Source organism: Myotis daubentonii, chromosome 7 (genome assembly GCF_963259705.1).
Source record: "Myotis daubentonii chromosome 7, mMyoDau2.1, whole genome shotgun sequence".
NCBI lineage: Eukaryota > Metazoa > Chordata > Mammalia > Chiroptera > Vespertilionidae > Myotis > Myotis daubentonii.
In genome coordinates, this window is record NC_081846.1 from 32876268 (window position 1) to 32895186 (window position 18919).

General features: G+C 48.5%; 1 protein-coding gene across 10 annotated transcripts in view; it reads left to right on the forward strand.

Annotated features, from left to right (window-relative positions):
- The window catches only part of SAG (S-antigen visual arrestin), a 36346-nt gene that overhangs the window by 13117 nt on the left and 4310 nt on the right, over positions 1-18919 (forward strand). For 8 of the 10 annotated variants that reach the window (XM_059703613.1, XM_059703610.1, XM_059703605.1 and 5 more), the window contains exons 3-13: positions 590-650; positions 4385-4429; positions 6014-6207; positions 7712-7771; positions 9452-9528; positions 10690-10825; positions 11781-11865; positions 13974-14046; positions 16707-16844; positions 17129-17206; positions 18498-18521. In XM_059703613.1, coding sequence (XP_059559596.1) covers positions 590-650; positions 4385-4429; positions 6014-6207; positions 7712-7771; positions 9452-9528; positions 10690-10825; positions 11781-11865; positions 13974-14046; positions 16707-16844; positions 17129-17206; positions 18498-18521 — 971 coding nt within the window. The remainder of the gene's footprint in view (positions 1-589; positions 651-4384; positions 4430-6013; positions 6208-7711; positions 7772-9451; positions 9529-10689; positions 10826-11780; positions 11866-13973; positions 14047-16706; positions 16845-17128; positions 17207-18497; positions 18522-18919) is intronic. The other 2 variants (XM_059703606.1, XM_059703608.1) reach the window with 1 other exon arrangement.

An 18919-nucleotide genomic window follows, 5' to 3' on the forward strand; every position in this document is an offset into this window, starting at 1 on the left:
GAGGTGGACAGGATGAGGGCTGAGGCAATGATCCTCTCCCTTGCACCCAGCTCCACCCTCCCCTATCCCTCAGAGCACAGGTTCAGGTTTACCTGTAAAGAAGCTCACCTGGTAGGATTTCAGAGCCTTCTCCGAACTCCCAGCTCTTTGCTCAGACTAGAATTTCTTTTAACAAGGAGGGGAATTTTTTCGCTCACAGCTAGACATTAAAGGATTAACATGCAAATGTGTGGGAGAAGCCTCATTTGCATAGATGTAACTTTCTACTAAAGTATTATCAGTTAATTCAACCAGTTGAACTGGTCGATATCAGACCTGGGCTTGATGGGTAACGGTGGAGAGAACAGGGTGCATCCAAACGGGTGGGAAGGATTCCTCAGAGCAGATTTATGAGGCGGAGGCAAGCACACCCCTCGCCTTCAGTCCATCATCTCTGTCCATGGCCACACAGGGGGAGAGCGGGCTGAGAACCCAAGTGGCTCCTCTTCTCAAAACTCATTAAAAGGTTTGGTTCTTGATGATTATTAAGATGAATGCCTTAGGTTACTGTACTTTGGCCATTTAGAATCCATACCTGTTCTTCCCACAGGTGACCATCTACCTGGGGAAGAGGGACTATATAGACCATGTTGACCAAGTAGAGCCTGTGGGTAAGTTGAGTTTAGAGTAAAATTTCCATGCTGATGTTCCTTTAAGTTATCAGACAACTACTTGTTTTGTATTTATAAAAATCAGCTTGCTAATAATCTAACCAAAGAAATGCAAATTAAAGCATCAGTGAGGTACCACTGCCTGATTGGAAATAATTTTAAAGAACATGGAGGAGGAGGAAATCAAGATGGCGGCATATGTAAACACTGGAAATTGCTGCCTCCCACAACAACTTCAAAAATACAACAAAAAGACAAAACGGACATCATCCAGAACTACAGGAAGGCTGGCTGAGTGGAAATTATACAACTAGAAGGAAGGAGAAAAGCACACTGAGACTCAGAGGAGCTGCAGAAGTAAAGTGCAGAGGCTGGTACCTGAGGACGCGGCTTTCTTTTTGAATCGAGAGGGAATCACAAGCTCCTGACTGCTCTGAACTCCAGTTCCGGGAAGTCTCTGGGGATCCAGGACTCATACGGGGAGAAACTGGACTGTCTGGCAGTGGGCAGAACTCAGAACTTGAGGGCAGCTTTCCCTCAGAGGTGCTTGCAGCAATTACCAGGACACTGAGACGCTGGGCCCCTTAGGGCAGGGCTGAGGATTCGCCATACCTGCTTGCTCCGCCCTTTGATTCCCTGAGACCCCACCCCACCCAGGCTGCGGCAGAGGCTTTTGCATATGAATGCCCCGGCGCTTTGCAACCTGAAAATTACCTAAAAAATTGCAGCTGGGCCAGACAGACCCAGAACTTCCAAGAGAAGGGAGGCCCAAGGCCCCACGGCAGCTTGCATTGCTTCACAGCTGGGCCTCATCTGGGCACCTCCAAACCCCTCCAAAAAGAAGGGGAATCTGCAGATCTCTTCGTAGCTCCTGCTGGGTAGCCTCAGGCAGAGGCTAAATTAGTGCCTCCTTAGACCCAAGAGCTAGTGCGCCCAGTGGTCAGAGTGGGACCATCCAGATTGCAACTCCTCAGATCCATAAGGGTCACACTCAGGGGGCAGACTCAGTGAGCACCAAAGCCCCACTGAAGCAAGTCTTGCCCCAGAAGGGTGTCTTCAGCACAGAAGTTGTCCCACTGCAGACGCAGCTGATTCTCACAGCCAATTGGCCTGGAGGTCAATTCCTCCCAGTGATCCTACAACAATCAAGGCATAACTACAACAAGACTGTGCACAAAGCCCACAAGGGGGTGCACCAAGAGTGTCCACTTCAGGTAATTGGGGAGACTGAGCCACTGGGCCCTATAGGACATCTAGCACAGAAAGCCACTCTATCAACACAGGGAAGCAGCCAAAATGCGGAGACAAAGAAACAGGACACAAATGACAGAAATGGAGGAAAGCAAACTATTGGATATAGAGTTCAAAACCACACTTTTAAGGTTTTCAAGAACTTTCTAGAAACCGCCTACAAATTTAGTAAGACCCTCAAAAAGATGGGTGAGACCGCTGATAAATGTAGTGAGATCCTCAAGAAATCTTGAGTGAGGGCCAAGGGCGGGGTGGGAACTGGGTGGAGGGGAGCTATGGGGGGGGGGGTGGAAGAGAAACAACTGTAATAATCTGAACAATAAAGATATAATTATTTAAAAAAATAAAATAAATTAAAAAAAGAATATGGAGGAGACAAAAGACTCATCTCTAGACTATCCAAAGAGCACTCAAAACTCAACAGTAAAAGGAAAATAAAATCTAATTAGAAAATAGATAAAAGACATGAGGCATTTCATCAAAGAAGACTTATGGATGTCAAATTAGCACATGGGAAAATGTTTGACATCATTAGTCAATAGAAAAATGCCAATTGAAACCACAATGAAATATCATTATATGCCTGTCAGAATGGCTACAATTAAAAATACTGACACCACCAAATGTTGGTGAGGATGCAGAGACACTGGTTCATTCACGCATGGCTGGTGGGAATGCAAAATGGAAGTCACTCTAGAAAGTAGCTTGGCAGTTTCTTAAGAAATTAAACATACACTCACCGATGACCCAGCAATTGTATCCCTGGGCATTGATTTTCCCCAGAGAAGTGAAAACTATGTCCACGCGGAAACCTGTACACATTTGTTCACAGCAGCTTTGTCCGTAATAGCCCCAAACTGGAAAGAACCAAATGTTTCTCCATGGATGAAGACGGTTAAGCAATCTGTGGCATATCCTAGCATGAGATTCTGCTCAGTGATAAAAAAGAAGGAATGGCCCTAGCCGGTTTGGCTCAGTGGATAGATCGTTGGCCTGCGGACTGAAGGGTCCCAGGTTCGATTCCGGTCAAGGGCATGTACCTTGGTTGCAGGCACATCCCCAGTGGGGAGTGTGCAGGAGGCAGCTGATCGATGTTTCTCTCTCATTGATGTTTCTAATTCTCTATCCCTCTCCCTTCCTCTCTGTAAAAAAATCAATAAAATATATGTTTAAAAAAAAGAAGGAATGGCTGACTCATACAACCACTTAAGGATCTCCAGGGTGTTATGCTGAGTAGAAAAAGCCAGTCTCAAAAGGCCATGTACTGTAGATTCCATTTATATAACATTCTGGAGATGAGAAAAATTATAGAAATAGGAAACCGACCGGCAGTTACCAGGGGCTAGAGGGGTAGGGGTGTCGCTCTAAAGCAGCAGTTCTCAACCTGTGGGTCGCGACCCCTTTGGCGGTCGAAAGACCATTTCACAGGGGTTGCCTAAGACCATCCTGCATATCAGATATTTACATTATGATTCATAACAGTAGCAACATTACAGTAATGAAGTAGCAACGAAAATAATTTTATGGTTGGGTCACAACATGAGGAACTGTATTTAAAGGGCCAGAATGTTGAGAACCACTGCTGTAAAGGAAGCACCTGAGGAAGAGCCTGGCGCGAGGGAGCAGTGCTGTCCCCAGGCTGGAGTGGTGGACACACAGCTCTGCACAGGCGATGAAATGACAGAACTACACACATTGTACCCATGTCAGCTTCCTGGTGGTGATATTATGCTATAATTATCTAAGATGTAACCACTGGGAGAAACTGGATGGCGGATGCACAGGGACTTCTCTGTACTATCTTTGCTACTTTCTGTGATTCTATAATTATTTTAACTCAAATAGTTATTGAAAGAGAAAAAAGGAGTGTACAAAACAGGCATTTTTAGGCACTGAGGATGAGCGCGTCTCTCAGCAAAACGTCTCTGGAAGGTGGTTTGGCAGTGTTATCGAAGGCCAACCCAGGTCTACCATGGGTGCCGACGAAGGTGCCTATGAGGATGCTCATTGCAATATTCATTACAATGAGAACATTGGAAGCAGCCTAACTCCCCTAACAAGAGGGGGGTAATTAAAAATGTATGCTACATTTAGTCTTTGGAGCAATGTGTAGCCACTGAAATGATGAGTATACAGTGTGTGTGTGTGTGTGTGTGTGTGTGCGCGCGCGCGCGCGTGTGTATAGTTGTTTGCAATATTGTTGAGTGGGGAAAGCAGTTAACTGAATAGTATGTGTAGTAGGATCTCTTTTTCTTTAGTAAAAACATCCATGTAAGTGCGTATACATCTGGGAAAAAATTCTGTACCAATGTCTTGACCATGGATATCTCTGTGGAGTGGAAATTTAGGTGATTTTTTTTTCTCTTTGCCTAATTTTCCTATGATGAACATAGTTTACAAATGCAAGTGAAGATCTCTGTCTATAGAGAAGGCTGCTGGTCTCTCTTGTCTCCTCCAGCCTCACTGTTCTCTCTCTGCTGCAGATGGTGTTGTGCTGGTGGATCCTGAGCTTGTGAAGGGAAAGAGAGGTGAGAAGCTCTCTTCCTCTGGGAACAGTGGTCTGGGCTGGGCTGGCGCTGGGAAGGGGTGTTTGTGTGGCAGGAGGGCTGGGCGCCGCTGGGGCTCTCCTGCACACCGTGCTGCCCTCCCTGGTATCATCCTTAGGAGCCGGTCCTGCTCACAGCAGAGCTCACTGTCCCCATTTCTCAGATGAAGCTGAGGACTCAGGGAAGCCAGGTGACTGAGGCGGCAGGAGAAGTAAATGGTGACAGGGCCGGAGCCCAGGTCTGTTGGCTCCATCAACTCTGCACGTGTCCCCATGTCACTTAGTTCTATGCCACAGCCAACCGCAGGTGGGCTCCTTGGTGGGTTTCTCCAAAAGGGGGAGCTGGAGGCTGCAGGAAGGCAGGGTTGGCCTGCTGCTCAAGGTGGTGGTTCTGAACCACAGCATCACAGCTGCCTTGAAGATTCTGGCAGTTAGGAAGTGTGGCAGGTAATTTGGCACAAATAACAGTTCGGAAACTAAATTAGAACAGATTTGAATTATCCTTGTGACAATGTCACAGACTCAGTTCCATTCTGAAGATGCCTTTTTAACTAGTTGCTACTGGCAACCATGAGGCATTGTTCCTAACCCTGGATGTGCCCCGGGAACTGTGTCAGATGTGGGGCCATCAGCAGTGAGGGGGCCTGGCAGAAATGGGGCTGAACATCGCCACCCCTGCTATCTGCTCCCTCCTCATGGTGCCCTCGCCAGGGAAGGGCTCCTGCTCCGAGGTAATACCACGTCACCTCAAGCGATCCGTGTCTCTTATCCTTGGGACAGACAGACAAAATCCTCAACTAACTCCCTAGGCCCATGGGGGACCACTTTTGTATGCTTTATGTTCTAGAACAATGTGTGGTTTTACTTACCACATTAAAGACAGTGGCAACTGTGTAGGTTCGTGTAATTCTTTGGTCCACTGGGTACAGTTTACATCTTTCAAACAGATTGAGTCTCCAGCAGTGGCCACTGCAAGTATGTCAAACTCAAAGGCTAACACAGGCCAAATAAACGAGGCATGCGGCCGTGGGCTGCGAGTTTGACATGCTTGACTTACTAGTAGAGCATGCTGGTTTCCCAGCAGTGTGGGAGGAGGGGTTTCTTCCTGCATTCGACTCCATCTCTTCACTTGTTCCAAAAGCCTCTCTAGTTCCTCTCGCAGACCCACATCCAGCTCTGGCACAGACCTGTTTGCTCCCTGGCACAGCTTCCCTCTGCTTCTTCCCTTTGCCCTCAGCTCCATCTAGACATCCTGCACTGTTTAAAAGCCTCCTGAGGTCACTGAGCTGGGGGTCAAGAGGAGGGGGTGGTGAGAGATGGAGGAAACGGTGCGGTCAGGTGACAAAGTAACAGGGTTCTTGGGAGGTGCCCCCAGTCCCCTGGCATGCCCCTGTACAGTAATTAACACACGCCCTGGGAAAGGTGTGTGGGCCAGCTGGGTGGTGTGGTTCTCAAACCCCATCCCCTCCAGAAGCTAAAGATTGGATGCCGTTACTGATGGTGTCAGTGGTCGCCCATGCTCACTCAGCCGACGGGCAAGCCCACCCTTCTCTTGCCTGCCTTCCAGTGTATGTCTCCGTGACGTGCGCCTTCCGCTATGGCCAGGAAGACATCGACGTGATGGGCCTGAGCTTCCGCAGGGACCTGTACTTCTCTCGGGTCCAGGTGTTCCCTCCTGTGGGGGCTGTGAGTGCCCCCACAAAACTGCAGGAGAGCCTGATCAAGAAGCTGGGGGCCAACACGTACCCCTTTGTACTCACGGTGGGTGACCCCTACTATGTGCACACCCCTGCCCTGGTTCCTTCACCCGTAGCACCTTGTAATGTGACCCAGAGCAAAGGAAAGGGGCTGGAGTGACTTCACATTTGTGGGCCTTCAAATTGCACCCTTGGAGGAAATTCTAGATTGCACAGGCTGTGGTTGTCTTTTTTTAAGCCCTTGAAAATAGCCTGTCAGCCTTTGAAGGCACCGTTTGAACCAACGGCTTAAATATTTCCCTTCATCCGACTACCTAATTACATGCGCATGTTATTCCTTAACTTGCCCAGCTATAAAAAGAAAGACGTGCCCCTCCACTGGTCCCGAGGAATTCTAAACGGAAGAGTTCCTTATGGGACAGGAGATCTCAGTGAAATAAGAAGTCTTTCTATAGCTCTGTGAGTCATGTCAGAGAAATCGCCTCACCTCTCGAGGCTGCATCTCCCCTGGGAGCACCTGGCTCCCCAAGGGCCAGTCTGCCTGCCCTCTGAGACTTGGCGTGAACTCTGCTAGTGTGTCTTATGATTATATGCTCCTCCAAAGTTACATGGTTCAGCCTAAAAAAAGGAAGGAAATTCTGATACACGCTACAACATTATGCAAAGTGAAAGAAGCCAGACAAATACTATGTGATGGTTCTCATAGGAGGTCCCTAGAGTGGTCAGACCCATAGATTCCGAAAGCAGAATAGAGGTTGCCAGGGGCAGGGGAGAGGGAATGGGGAGTGAGTGATAATGGGGACAGAGCTTCGGTGTGGGATGATGCAAAGGTTCTGGAGGTGATGGTGAGGATTGTGCAGAACAGTGTGAATATACTGAATGCCACTGGACTGCGCCCATAAAATGGTAAGTTTCATGTTGTGCATATTTTATCACAGCGCTTTTTAAGGAAGTCACTTTAACAATGTTTCCTGGTCCTGGGTGGTCCCATGCACTGGTGCTGGGAGCCTGAAGTGACATTACCTTTTGGAGATAACATGCCAACGTGTATCAGAACCTGAAAAGTGTGATTTTGACCTGACAGGTCCCTTCCCAGCAGAGTAGTCTCTGGAATTGATTGACACTGTGCTGAGGGGGATGAGGAAGGGTACTTATTGCGACATCACTGGTCATGGCAAAAAAGTCAAGACCAGCCAACGAAGGCGTCTCGGGAGCCCTAGCAGAGGTGGCGCAGAGCCATGACTCATGGCAGGAACATTGTCCTAGCACAAGCCCATCCTGAGGAGTAGGATCAGGGTCAGTGACATGAGCAAGCCAGATGGCAGGACACCCGCATCACATGGTCCCATGTCTGAACTCCCCCCCCCCCCACATGCATATTTGTGTGTCCGGTGTACACAAGACTCTCGGGCGGTTTTGTTCACGGCGTCCTTCTGGGAATTGGGGTCGTGCATGAACATGTGTTTCCTTTTCCCTACTCCTCACCCTCGTTTTCTAGGTTTTGTGCGATGTGCATACATTCCCCATGGAATCACCTCTGAAAGAAGTGATCTGTTGTTTCTTTCCAGTTTCCTGACTACTTGCCCTGTTCGGTGATGTTGCAGCCAGCTCCGCAGGATACGGGCAAGGTGGGTTCAAGAAGAAATGCCATGGATTCGTTCCTTCAAAAGACTCAAAAATGGCTTTTTTTTTAATGGAAAATTTCAAACATACACAGAGAGACAGTCTAATGAGCCTGTAGCTTGTCTTCAGCAAGTATTAACCATGAGTAATCCTGCGGACAAAATGGTAGAGTCCCTCTCCTCATAGGTCTCACAGGTTGATGGAGAGAAACAGGCAAGAAGCAAGTGACAAGTACCTATGGTGCATTCGAGGATGCCGGGCGCTCTGGAGAGCAGGAGACTGTGAGAAGCAAAGGGAGCCTGGAGGGTGCTTGTTCAGGATGTTTAAGGACGGCCTCTCTAATGGGGTAAAGGAGACACCTTTCCCTCCTAGGGGACAGCCTTCCAGGCAGAGGAGATGCTGCATGGTGTGTGCTGGAGCAGAAGGAGCAGGGGTGAAATGTGGGACCAGGTCAGAGAGGTGTGGGAGGTCTGGCCAGATCATGAAAGCCTCAGGAACTGTGGTGTAGACTCGGACTTTTTCTGAGTGAGATGGGAGCCCCTGGTGGGCTCTGGACTTAGGTTTCCAAAGGATCGCTCTGGCCACTCGCTGAGAATGGGGTTGGAGTGGCCAAACCTGAGCTGCGAACCGACAGAGAAGCAAAGGGGCTGAATCTGTGCAGGGGAGCAGTGGCCATGGTGGACCAGGGACTCCAGGCAAGGAAGGAGGACAGGGGACAGGAGGAGGGAATGGAAGGTGCTGGGACCCAGGCTTACTGGTGGAAGAGTCATTGGCATCTGGGGTACCTGGGGGAGGGAGCTAGACACATGCCAGGTGAGGGCAGAGTGGCAGGTCTACACCTGGATGGAGGGTGCAGTGACAGGCAGTGAGGGGTCCAGGGCAACGCTCTCCAATGTGGGTGTCCTGCCTCCATGTTAGAGGTTGTGAAATCAGTGCCATGGGCCCGCAGTGGCATTTAAGAAAAGTGGAACAGAATGAAACAGAAGAGAGCGGGAAATCTCAGTGTCTCACATGCAGCCAAGCTCAGGGATATTTTACGGGAGTTGTTTCACATGCACGTGTCTGTTTGCTGGGCCACACTATAAACTTGACTTCTTACCATGGTGGTGAGACATTTGAAAGCCACTGGTCTAGAAAACCGGGTGTGGGCAGCCCAGATGGAGGAAGATGAGGTCACTAAATCAGACTGGGGGACACTGTAACAGCCAAAGTGCCACCCTTCAGTCCATCCTGGGAGAGGAAGTATCAGAGCTCAGTGTGAACTGAGGCCAGCAAGGCCGGGGAGAGGGGGCGTCTGCATGCCTGGGGGTCCCAGGGCCGTACAGCTGAGGAGACCTTTGCGCTGGGGCTGAGAGAATACACAGGAGTTTGTCAAATATGAACAAGAGAGAAAGAGGAGCGTTAAGCATTTCAGAAGAAGGAATCGCGTGTGCCCACCGTAGACTGGTGAAAGACGTGGCTTGTGCAGGAAACGCACACGGTGGGAGGGCAGGGGGACCAGAAGCGAGGTGTTGCATGGCTAAGAATGCCAGGGTGATGGTAGGTAATGACATTTTTATGGCGAACCCTGAAAAGGATAAGGCTGAGACCAAAACAGAAGGTGCAAGTGACACTCCCAAGTGCCATATAACCTATCCAAGAAGGGTGGTCCTGACCTTGATCTTGTCTGCTCTCTGTCCCTGCAGTGCTGTGGGGTCGACTTTGAGGTCAAAGCATTCGCTACAGACAGCACCAATGATGAAGAGGACAAAATTCCCAAGAAGTAAGTTGTGGGAGTTGGTGAGGGGCCAGGGTGGGAGGTGGTAAGAGACCACCCTTCAATTTGTGTCTATGGCAGAACTCTTCCCAGGGGGCCTGCACGTTGAGGATAATGGAGCCTCCCTAGCCCAGGGACAACCTCTACCCAGGCTCCGAAGGATCAGTGACTGATCATTTGGGGGGAAAACCAAAAGAGAATGATGGGAGTTAGCAACCTCAAGGGCTCCTGTAAGGCCCTGAAAGCCTCCAGATTCCTTCTTTCGTTTTCTTCTTCTTTTGCCATTTTTTTCATGTGGTAAAACATATATATCATGAAGTTTACCATTTTAAGCATTTTCAAATGTACAATTCAGTGGCATTAAGTATATTCACTATGTTGTGTAACCATAGTTACACACAAAATGTCTCATTACTCCAAGCAGAAACTCTGCTCATTGAGCAATACCTCAAATCTCTCCTATCTTCCCAGGCCTGGTCTCCCCTTTTCTTTAAAAAAAAAAATTTTTTTTATTGTGTTTGTTTTTAGAGAGAGAGAGGAAGGGAGAGGGATAGAGAGATAGAAACATCAATGAGAGGGAAACATCATTAATTGGCTGCTTCCTGCACGCCCCCTACTGGGCATTGAGCCCACAACCCAGGCTTGTGCCCTGACTGGGAATCAAACCAGTGACCTCTTGGTTCTTGGGTTGACACTCAACCACTGAGCCACTCCAGCCGGACTTGTTTTCTTCTTCTTCTTTTTTTCCTGTTTTCTTCTTATACCTGAACGCAGTTTCCAACTCCGTCACCAACACTTTCTCCTCATACTCAGCACACACCTATTGCTGCCATAGTAATGAGTAGCAGTGATGGAGCACACATTTGAAGCATGTCATGTAAAGCACATGACATGAATTCCCACATCAGCCTCCCCAGGAGGAGGCGGCCTGGAGCCCTAACCCAGGATGTGAGAGTGACCCCCGGGAGAGCGGATGGGCCCCACACCACCCAGCTGGTGAAATCACAGAGAAAGGCCTGGAAACCAGGTCCCCGGGCCCCTTCTCCATCCCTCATTGGGTTCAGCTGTTTGTTGGTTCCCAGGGTGACTATGGGAGAGAGACCTGGGGGCCATCCTGAAGAGGCCCGAGCACTAAATGCAGGACTGTCTGTGACTTCCCGTCCACAGGAGCTCTGTGCGTTTACTGATCCGTAAGGTACAGCACGCACCATCCAAGATGGGTCCCCAGCCCCGGGCTGAGGCCGCCTGGCAGTTCTTCATGTCCGACAAGCCCCTGCACCTCGCAGTCTCCCTGAACAAAGAGGTAACCCATAGCTACTGTGCTCCGTGTGGGAGCAGGTCTGGGGGTGGGCTCCGCCCAGTGCCCTAACGGCTGTGGGCGTGTTTCTAGGGACAGTTTAAGTACCAACCTTTGAGAACGATTGGTTCTTTTTCTTCATTTGGAGCTAGTAAAGGTGACCATTAGAATAAGGTCACACTGACTTGCACTCCAGTCATTGTCAGTCCTGACCAACTGGCCATGGGAGGGGCAGAATGTCACACCCTGACTCCAGGCTATCTTTACCCCTCTCTGCCCTCATTTATTAGTGTGGCATCAATGTGTGTGGTATTGCAAACTGTTTACTTCCCTGGAAAATTCAGCCATGGGGGGGCGGCCATGACATAGGTTAATGTCATCTATGAGGTGTGTCATAGACAAAAAAGGTGAAGAACTGGCTGAGGCTGTCTCTGGCCCTTCTGGTCACCAAGAGTCACACACACACATGTTGGCAAGAGCCCAAATACTCTGTGTGCACATGGGTGTGTGCCTGCATGTGCATGTGTGCACGTGCAAGCATGTGTATTCACACATGTGCAAGGGCTTGCCTGCCTGGACCCAGGTTACACAGGCACCTCCACTGAGGAGAGCTCTACCCCACTGATTTCATTCCATTTCATCGTTCTGCCCCAAATAACCTTATGGTTCCACCCAGAATCCCAGGTCTAACTCTGCAGTGACTCTCAGGACTTGGATATTCCGGCAGTTCACTCTGCTCCACATTAGTCACCTTTTCCGTCTCAGCACCCACAGATGGGCAGAGCGTGTTCCAGACCCTCCTCTAGAGTAGACACATGGCTGTCACTTTATCTTCCTTGAAAGTATGGGGATCCAGCCACTCATTCTAGTTAAAGAATTGAGATGAATTTAGAAAGCCACAAGATTAAAGATACCACCACACTCTGTTCCACTTTTCTGATTTATCTGTTAACGTTTTCAGGTCTACTTCCATGGGGAACCCATTTCTGTGACCGTGACTGTGACCAACAACACAGAGAAGACAGTAAAGAAGATTAAAGCATTAGGTAGGACCTGCTGCTCAAAGCTGGAGGGTGGAGTCTTCTGGAATTTCTCAACCTAGTCCTATTCCCGAGGGTCTCTCCTCTGGTCAGATAAGGCCCTCCTGGGTCCTTGGAACTACCTGTTTGCCTCTGTTGTCATGGACAGTAGGGCCTCACAGGGAGGAAAGCCCTTTGATGTCATCTCAGCTTAAGGCTGACTTTGGTCTGGGGACAACTTCCTGACAGGTGATCTTCCTGGAGGGGCCCAGGGCCAGGTCTCAGGACAGCCTGGACAGGAGTTTTCCTCCTGGGATCAGTGATGAGTTGTGTTGACAGATCAGCACAGCATGGTGGGAAGACACTGGCCTGAGGACACTGGCTTCCTGTGGGCTCTGCTGTGTGCATCCTCTCCAAGTCCCACTGGCATTCATGGCAGGGGCTCCTGTTCTACCTCCCTGGGTTTTGTGAGGGCCTTTGTAAATGGTAAAGTGCTACTGTTGCTGGTCATGTTGAATCCCCACAAGGTGATGGCTAAGCCCCACCAATACTAGAGGAGAGGCGCCACCCACTTGCTGTTCCGACACTTCCTCAGCTCAAAGGGCGTCCACGTGCAGGAGATGGTCTTATATAATGGTCTTATATGGGCTACATAAAAAAAGACACGACAGAATAACATAGGTGGGACACCTCCAAATTCGCTTCCAACTCAAACATTTGATGACTAAGACAAAGCTAGACTTTGTGTGTTAGGGTGATTTACCATTCCAGGACTTTCAGGCTAAAACGAGGCCAGCCCCAGGCAGACCAAGATGGGTCACCCTATGTGTCATTGATAAGATTCAGGAATTTTGCTGCATGCATACTAAAGAATTCTAGGTATTTCCTGATGCTAATATGAATGTTTAATTTACGGCTTGTTTTATATTGGTTTAGTTCATATGCCTTTAATTCCTTATAGAACCTGACTTATTTATATAGTGTTCAATACAAAGTAACATGATTGTGAAAGTATCATTTGGTACTTTGATTTCAAATTATTTCTCAAAGTTTTATAAATGCTAACATTAACACCATTAATTTTTTAAAGAAGCTATTAAATTTTGGCTCTGTGCTGAGTGCTTCAAACAAATTATTTCTTTTAATCCTCAATTTTTATTTTTTATTATTATTTTATATATATATATATATATATTATTGATTTCAGAGAGGAAGGGAGAGGGAGAGAGCTAGATATATCAATGATGAGAGAGAATCATTGATCAGCTATTTCCTGCACACCCCAGATTGGGAATCAAGCCTGCAACCCGGGCATGTGCCCTGACCGGGAATCAAACCCTGACCTCCTGGTTCATAGGTCAATGCTCAACCACTGAGTCACACCAACTGGGCTCAATTTTTATTTTAGTGGAGATTAAAATTCATCTTTTTTTAAAATATATTTTATTGATTTTTTACAGAGAGGAAGGGAAAGAGATAGAGAGTTAGAAACATCAATGAGAGAGAAACATCGATCAGCTGCCTCCTAAAATTCATCTTTTTAATCATCACAACACCCATATGAGTTAGATGCAGTTATCACTCCCATTTTGCTGATGGGCAAATTGAGGCTTAGAGGTGCTAAGTAACTCACAGCTGACAGCTAAGCTGGGATTTGAACTCAAGTAGTCTGGTTCCAGAGCCCACCCTCCTGTCCACCATGTGCACCCACAAGCCCATCCCGAGGGGCCTCCAGATGGTTTCTGGCTTGGACACCTGGAAGGAGTTGCTCCTTCAGTAAGACAGAGAATGCTGGAAGGGGTGGGCTTGGAGGAGAAGAGCAAGTGGTGAGCTATTTGATGCTGGAAGATTGTGTGCCTTGGGAGGACACCCAGAGGCACATCAGAGGCTCAGCAGAGAGGAGGGGCCTCCCAGGAGGTGCAGTTTTAGGAGACTGGCTCATGGGTAGGAGTTGTGACAAAGCAAGTTATATTGGTGAACAGAAGTGGCTTCAGAAATCTCAGCCTTTAAGCTTTGAGCTGAGAAAGCTAAGCCTGAGAAGCATGAGAGAAGGAAGACCAACCGCATCCCCAGAAGGCCAGGCACCTGCATGAAGGACCCCACATGAATCGCCCACCCCTGTCCTCCCTCTGCAGTGGAACAAGTGGCCAATGTGGTTCTCTACTCGAGCGACTATTACGTCAAGCCGGTGGCCCAGGAGGAAGCACAGTGAGTAACTGTTGGGTTTCTATTTCCTGGGCGGCCCAGGCTTCTTTGTCAAGTTCCCCTTTTGTCCATCTTGACAAGGGAAGTGAATGCTCAGCTAGCTTGCCAGCTCTTCACTTCCTTCCCTTTTCTCACTTCAAGGGCTGCAAAGAAGGTTAGCGTCTCCATTCCGTTCTCACTCCCAAGAGTCCTGAGAGATTGGTCAAGCTAAGCCTTGACGGAGAGGAGAGAAATAAACCTAGAAATGTCACAATGGGAACAGCTGGACCTTGTATGTATCCTTGGAAGACATTGCTGGAGACTTGATACTATTCCTTATCTCCCTCCCCGAAGCAGATATTCAGTCTGTCAGCCCAGGGAGGGCTCTCTATCTTTTGATCTTCTCCTCAATTTGAAAATCTCATACCAATTGGATTAGTATGCTGGATCAAGTCTCAGCCCCTTATCACGAATGACTTTTCTCCCTTTATTAGAACCAAAACCAAGAATCAATACTGCGATAGCTTCTTGGTGGAGGGAGAGACCTGCCCGTTCTTGCTTTGTGCTAGGCAGGCAGATAGAGTCATTAAACACACATGCCCCAGGGAGGATCCCTTGGGAAGGTCTTTGTCTAGCTGGCATGTTCTAAGTACTGATGTATGCAAACAGTATTACCACGGTTAGAGGAAGGGGTGGTGAGGAAAGACAAACTGATTCGGCAAGATAATATTACCCAATGTTTAAAAGGTAACTTTGGGATAAATTATTACCCAGAGCAGATCCAGTTATGCAGGAAAGAAGCATAACTCACCAACCAAGCCTAAGGTCTCTTTTAGGAGCATCTTTGCACACTGTGACCTAGGAGTCTTCATGGTTCACCTTTGGGCATATGCTCAACAGTGATAGGAGGGAACGGTCCTCAGCTGAGTTTCCACTAATATACCCCCTAATCTGGTTCTCTTTTCAGCTCTCGGTACATTTTTGGACCAAATGATTCTCAGGAAACTAGGAACCAATCTAGGGCCCCCTAGAAGTGGCAGGGAGACTGAAAGCTAGGTGGGAATGTGCTAATGGGTCTCAGACCAGAAGCCACTCAGAAGGCGAGGGCAGCAGAGCATGGCCCGCGTCCTGGAACCCTGGGGCTCCCTGGGCTCTAGTGGTGGTCCTCCATCACTCATTCGGGAGTACTGCCCACCATTCAACCCCAGGTCCTAAGGGCCTGAGAAGTGGCCTTGCTGGCCATCCCTCTTCCTGTTACCTTCCCCTTAGGATATAATTTCTGCTTTTGTCATTTGTGGCTCAAACCAAACAAGTTAAGAGAGGTTCCTGCCCGGCCAGCATGGCTCAGTGTTTGTGTCAACCTATGAACCAGCAGGTCACAGTTCAATTCCCGGTCAGGGTACATGCCTGGGTTGCGGTCTTGACCCCCAGTGGGGCATGCAGGAGGTAGCCAATCAATAATTCTCTCTCATCATTGATGTTTCTATCTCTCTCTCTCTCTGTCTCCCTACTTCTCTAAGATCAATTAAATATATATATATATATATATATATATATATAGAGAGAGAGAGAGAGAGAGAGAGAGAGAGAGAGAGAGAGGTTCCCACAGGGCCCAGATGGGAGGGTGGGGGCCATCTCGTGCTCCAGCAGAATTCTGTAATGAGCATGCCCAGGAGCTTCCCGTACACACTGCAGGTGAGAGAAGCCACAGCTGCTTGAAACTCCACAGGGGGCTCAAATAGGGAAGCCATTCTGAGTGTGGTAGTTCAGACTCCCAGCCTGTCTCAGGGCAGGCTAAGGAAAGAGTTGAGGCCCACTCCTGGGCACTGTTTTTAGGGCCCAGCCCCGCCTACCCCTGGCCAGATACAGGGGTGGGGGGTGGGGGTGCCCGGCATGCTTCCCTGGTTGCAAAGCGGAGATCCTGCGAGCGCCTACTCATTCATAAGGTTGGCAGGGAAGAGGCACAAGGCCACTCTGATGGCTCAGTGTGGCCTGGTGTCAGTGTGCAGATGTGTGGCAGAGCCACTGGGATCAGTGAGCTGGGTCCTGCTGGCCTGGAGAAACATGCTGCTGTGTTCCAAGCTCCATTCCAAATCTACGCTTTGATACCAGTCCCCTGTGTCTGTCAGATGGTGGGAACACCTCCGTCCGACTGACCATGGAAAAGATCTGGGAGCATGTGCTGTTCTGAACCCAAACCAGTGCAGTCTCTGGTTCACAAACGGAGAACCTTGCCTTCCCCTTTTCGACCACCCACCACCATGGGACATGCTGACCTCGGCCCCCCCCCCCCGCCCCCCCAGAGTGACAGTTTTTGGCAACAGGTGGCCCTGCAGCCAACTGTGTGGTTCACAGTCTCAAGAGGAGATCGGTGTGGTCCTTGACCCTTGGGCCAGTCGGTATCATTTAACCCCACAGAACATTCTAGAATTCAGTGATTAGAGCAGACCAAGGAACTCGAGGAAATGTCGTACTGTTGCTGGCAGCCTATTTTGAGTTGTCAGTAATACTCCTCTGCCTCTCATAAGGCAAATGCACAGGTACCTGAACTACATTTTCAATGAATTGCAGGGAGCTAAGATCTGGAACATGTTTGATGGCACACAGGGGCTCCTGGGACGGATGGTGGCTTTATGGCTGTGAGAGCAATTAGCCAAATCGCCTCTCTGATTATCTTCCTGCAGAGAAAAAGTGCTGCCAAACAGTACTCTGACCACAACGCTGACACTGGTGCCCTTGCTGGCCAACAACCGAGAACGGAGGGGCATCGCCCTGGATGGGAAAATCAAGCACGAGGACACGAATCTTGCCTCCAGCACAATGTGAGTCCTCACAGTTCAGGAGATGATTCAGTGTAAGGCAGAGCAGGGAGAACCAGGAAGCACACCCTGTCCTTGAACTTCCAGAGGGGAAACACCAAGCTACAAGCAGGAGAGGAATCCCTCTGCCCCAAGTATAGAAAGTTCTAGGACTTTGACAGCTTGGTTGAGTTCACCAGTTCCTTGAGAAGACGCCCCCATGATGGTGGAGATGAGGGGTTGGTTTCCCAGTCCTTGCTTTCTATTGCTCCCCTGCATTCTTCTACTTTTCCTTCCTGTTTGTGCAGCATCAAGGAGGGCATAGACCGGACCGTCCTGGGGATTCTGGTGTCTTACCAGATCAAGGTGAAGCTCACAGTGTCAGGGTGAGTGTCCAAGTCCCACCACTCTGTTGGCCCTGTCTTGGCCTTTGATTAAATTGTTTCCTTCCTGAATGATGAGACAGAAAGCACAGGAAGGGCCACAAATTCTACCGATTACCGAGTAGAGTTTTGGAAAGACTCTGTTGATTTAGTTTCATATTTCTGTCTGATAGAACAGCACATGGAAAAGGGTAGCAAAGTGGATGATGAAATATGTGTACTGTTAGTACCACATGACAAGAGTGGGTGTGCCTATGCTCATGTGGTGGAAGTTGACATGCAAAAAAGGATGATGAGTTCAGTGTGGTGCTAAACCTCAGGAAGGAATGGTGGCTATCAAGGGAGCTCTCTTAGATCTCAGGGAGGCATCCGTCCATAAGGAAGAGATCTTTCCTTCCCTTCCTAATGTGTAATCACAGGATTTGGGAGTTTCCTTGTTATTCAAGAGCACAGCTATCTCAGAATTCCGAGGAAATGGTTTTATCTTTTTTAGTAAAATGAATTTCATCCATTTTAAAAACCTTTTCCAAAAGAGAAAAACTTGAGCCCTGGCCGATGTGACTCAGTTGGTTGGAGCATTGTCCCATGCACAAAAGGTTGCTGGTTCAAATTCCTGGTCAGGGCACATGCCGGGGTTATGGCCTTGAGCCCCAGTAGGAGGCATGCAGGAGGCAGCTCCTCCCTCTTCCTTCTGATCTCTCTAAAATTAATTTTAAGAACATATTTTAACGAAGGGAAAACTTTGAATTCTCATTTTCCTTTTCAAATTCCATTGCCAATGGCTCTGGCCTCTAACCTATATGAGCCTTAGTTAGTTCAACCATCAAAGACAAGTCCAGGCATAGATTCCGTAATTCTGAGTAGATAAAGGGTTGCCCAAATTTTGGTTGGGACAACAAAGTAGAACATAGGTTGATTTTGCAAATTTTGTTAACAGTGTGTTCGTTGTGTGTTTTTCAAGATGTACAGTGTTTTCTTTCATTTTCTCAAAGAGGATGTAAAGCAGAGTAGAGTTTCTCTTACAATAATCTTTGTGGCCAAGAGAGAAATTCTGATCTGTGGTTTACTCTTAAACAGTAGGGCTTGAACCTAAGTGCCTCCTCATTTGAACTAATCCACTTGAGAAATCACAAATGGAGAGGAATAGTGGAGTTGAATATTCAGGGACACAAAGGTCCTAAAAGTTGTGAGTGAAGGACAGGACTGGGACACGTCCCTCCTCTAAGTAATGGGAAATGAGGCCATGCTACCATGGTGGGCAGTCACCACAGCCCTGTCTGCTTTTGTTTCCTAGCTTTCTGGGAGAGTTCACCTCCAGGTAAGCCTTGTCACCTTCCTTCTCGCTTGATTCCAGGGTATCAAAGGAACAAACCTGGGGTTCATAACAGTCACAGTGGAGCCTGGTTTCCTGGCAGCTGTGCTCAGAGCCATTATGAAACCATGCCCTCTGCCTTTCGGGCACATCATGCAAAACTTGGCCAAGAGCTGGGGATGTTTCTTTGAGACCACAGCTGAGCCTACACCTGGGCAAGGACACAAACACACACACTCAGGAAACCGGCACACTCCATGCAGCTGCCTTGGTTTGGCTGTGTGTTTGATAAAATGTACATAACATGAGGCTTACCATTTTAACCCTTGAAACTGTACGATTCAGTGGTGTTGGGTGTGTTTACAGTTGTTGTGTGATTGTCACCGCCACTGAGCTCCTGTACA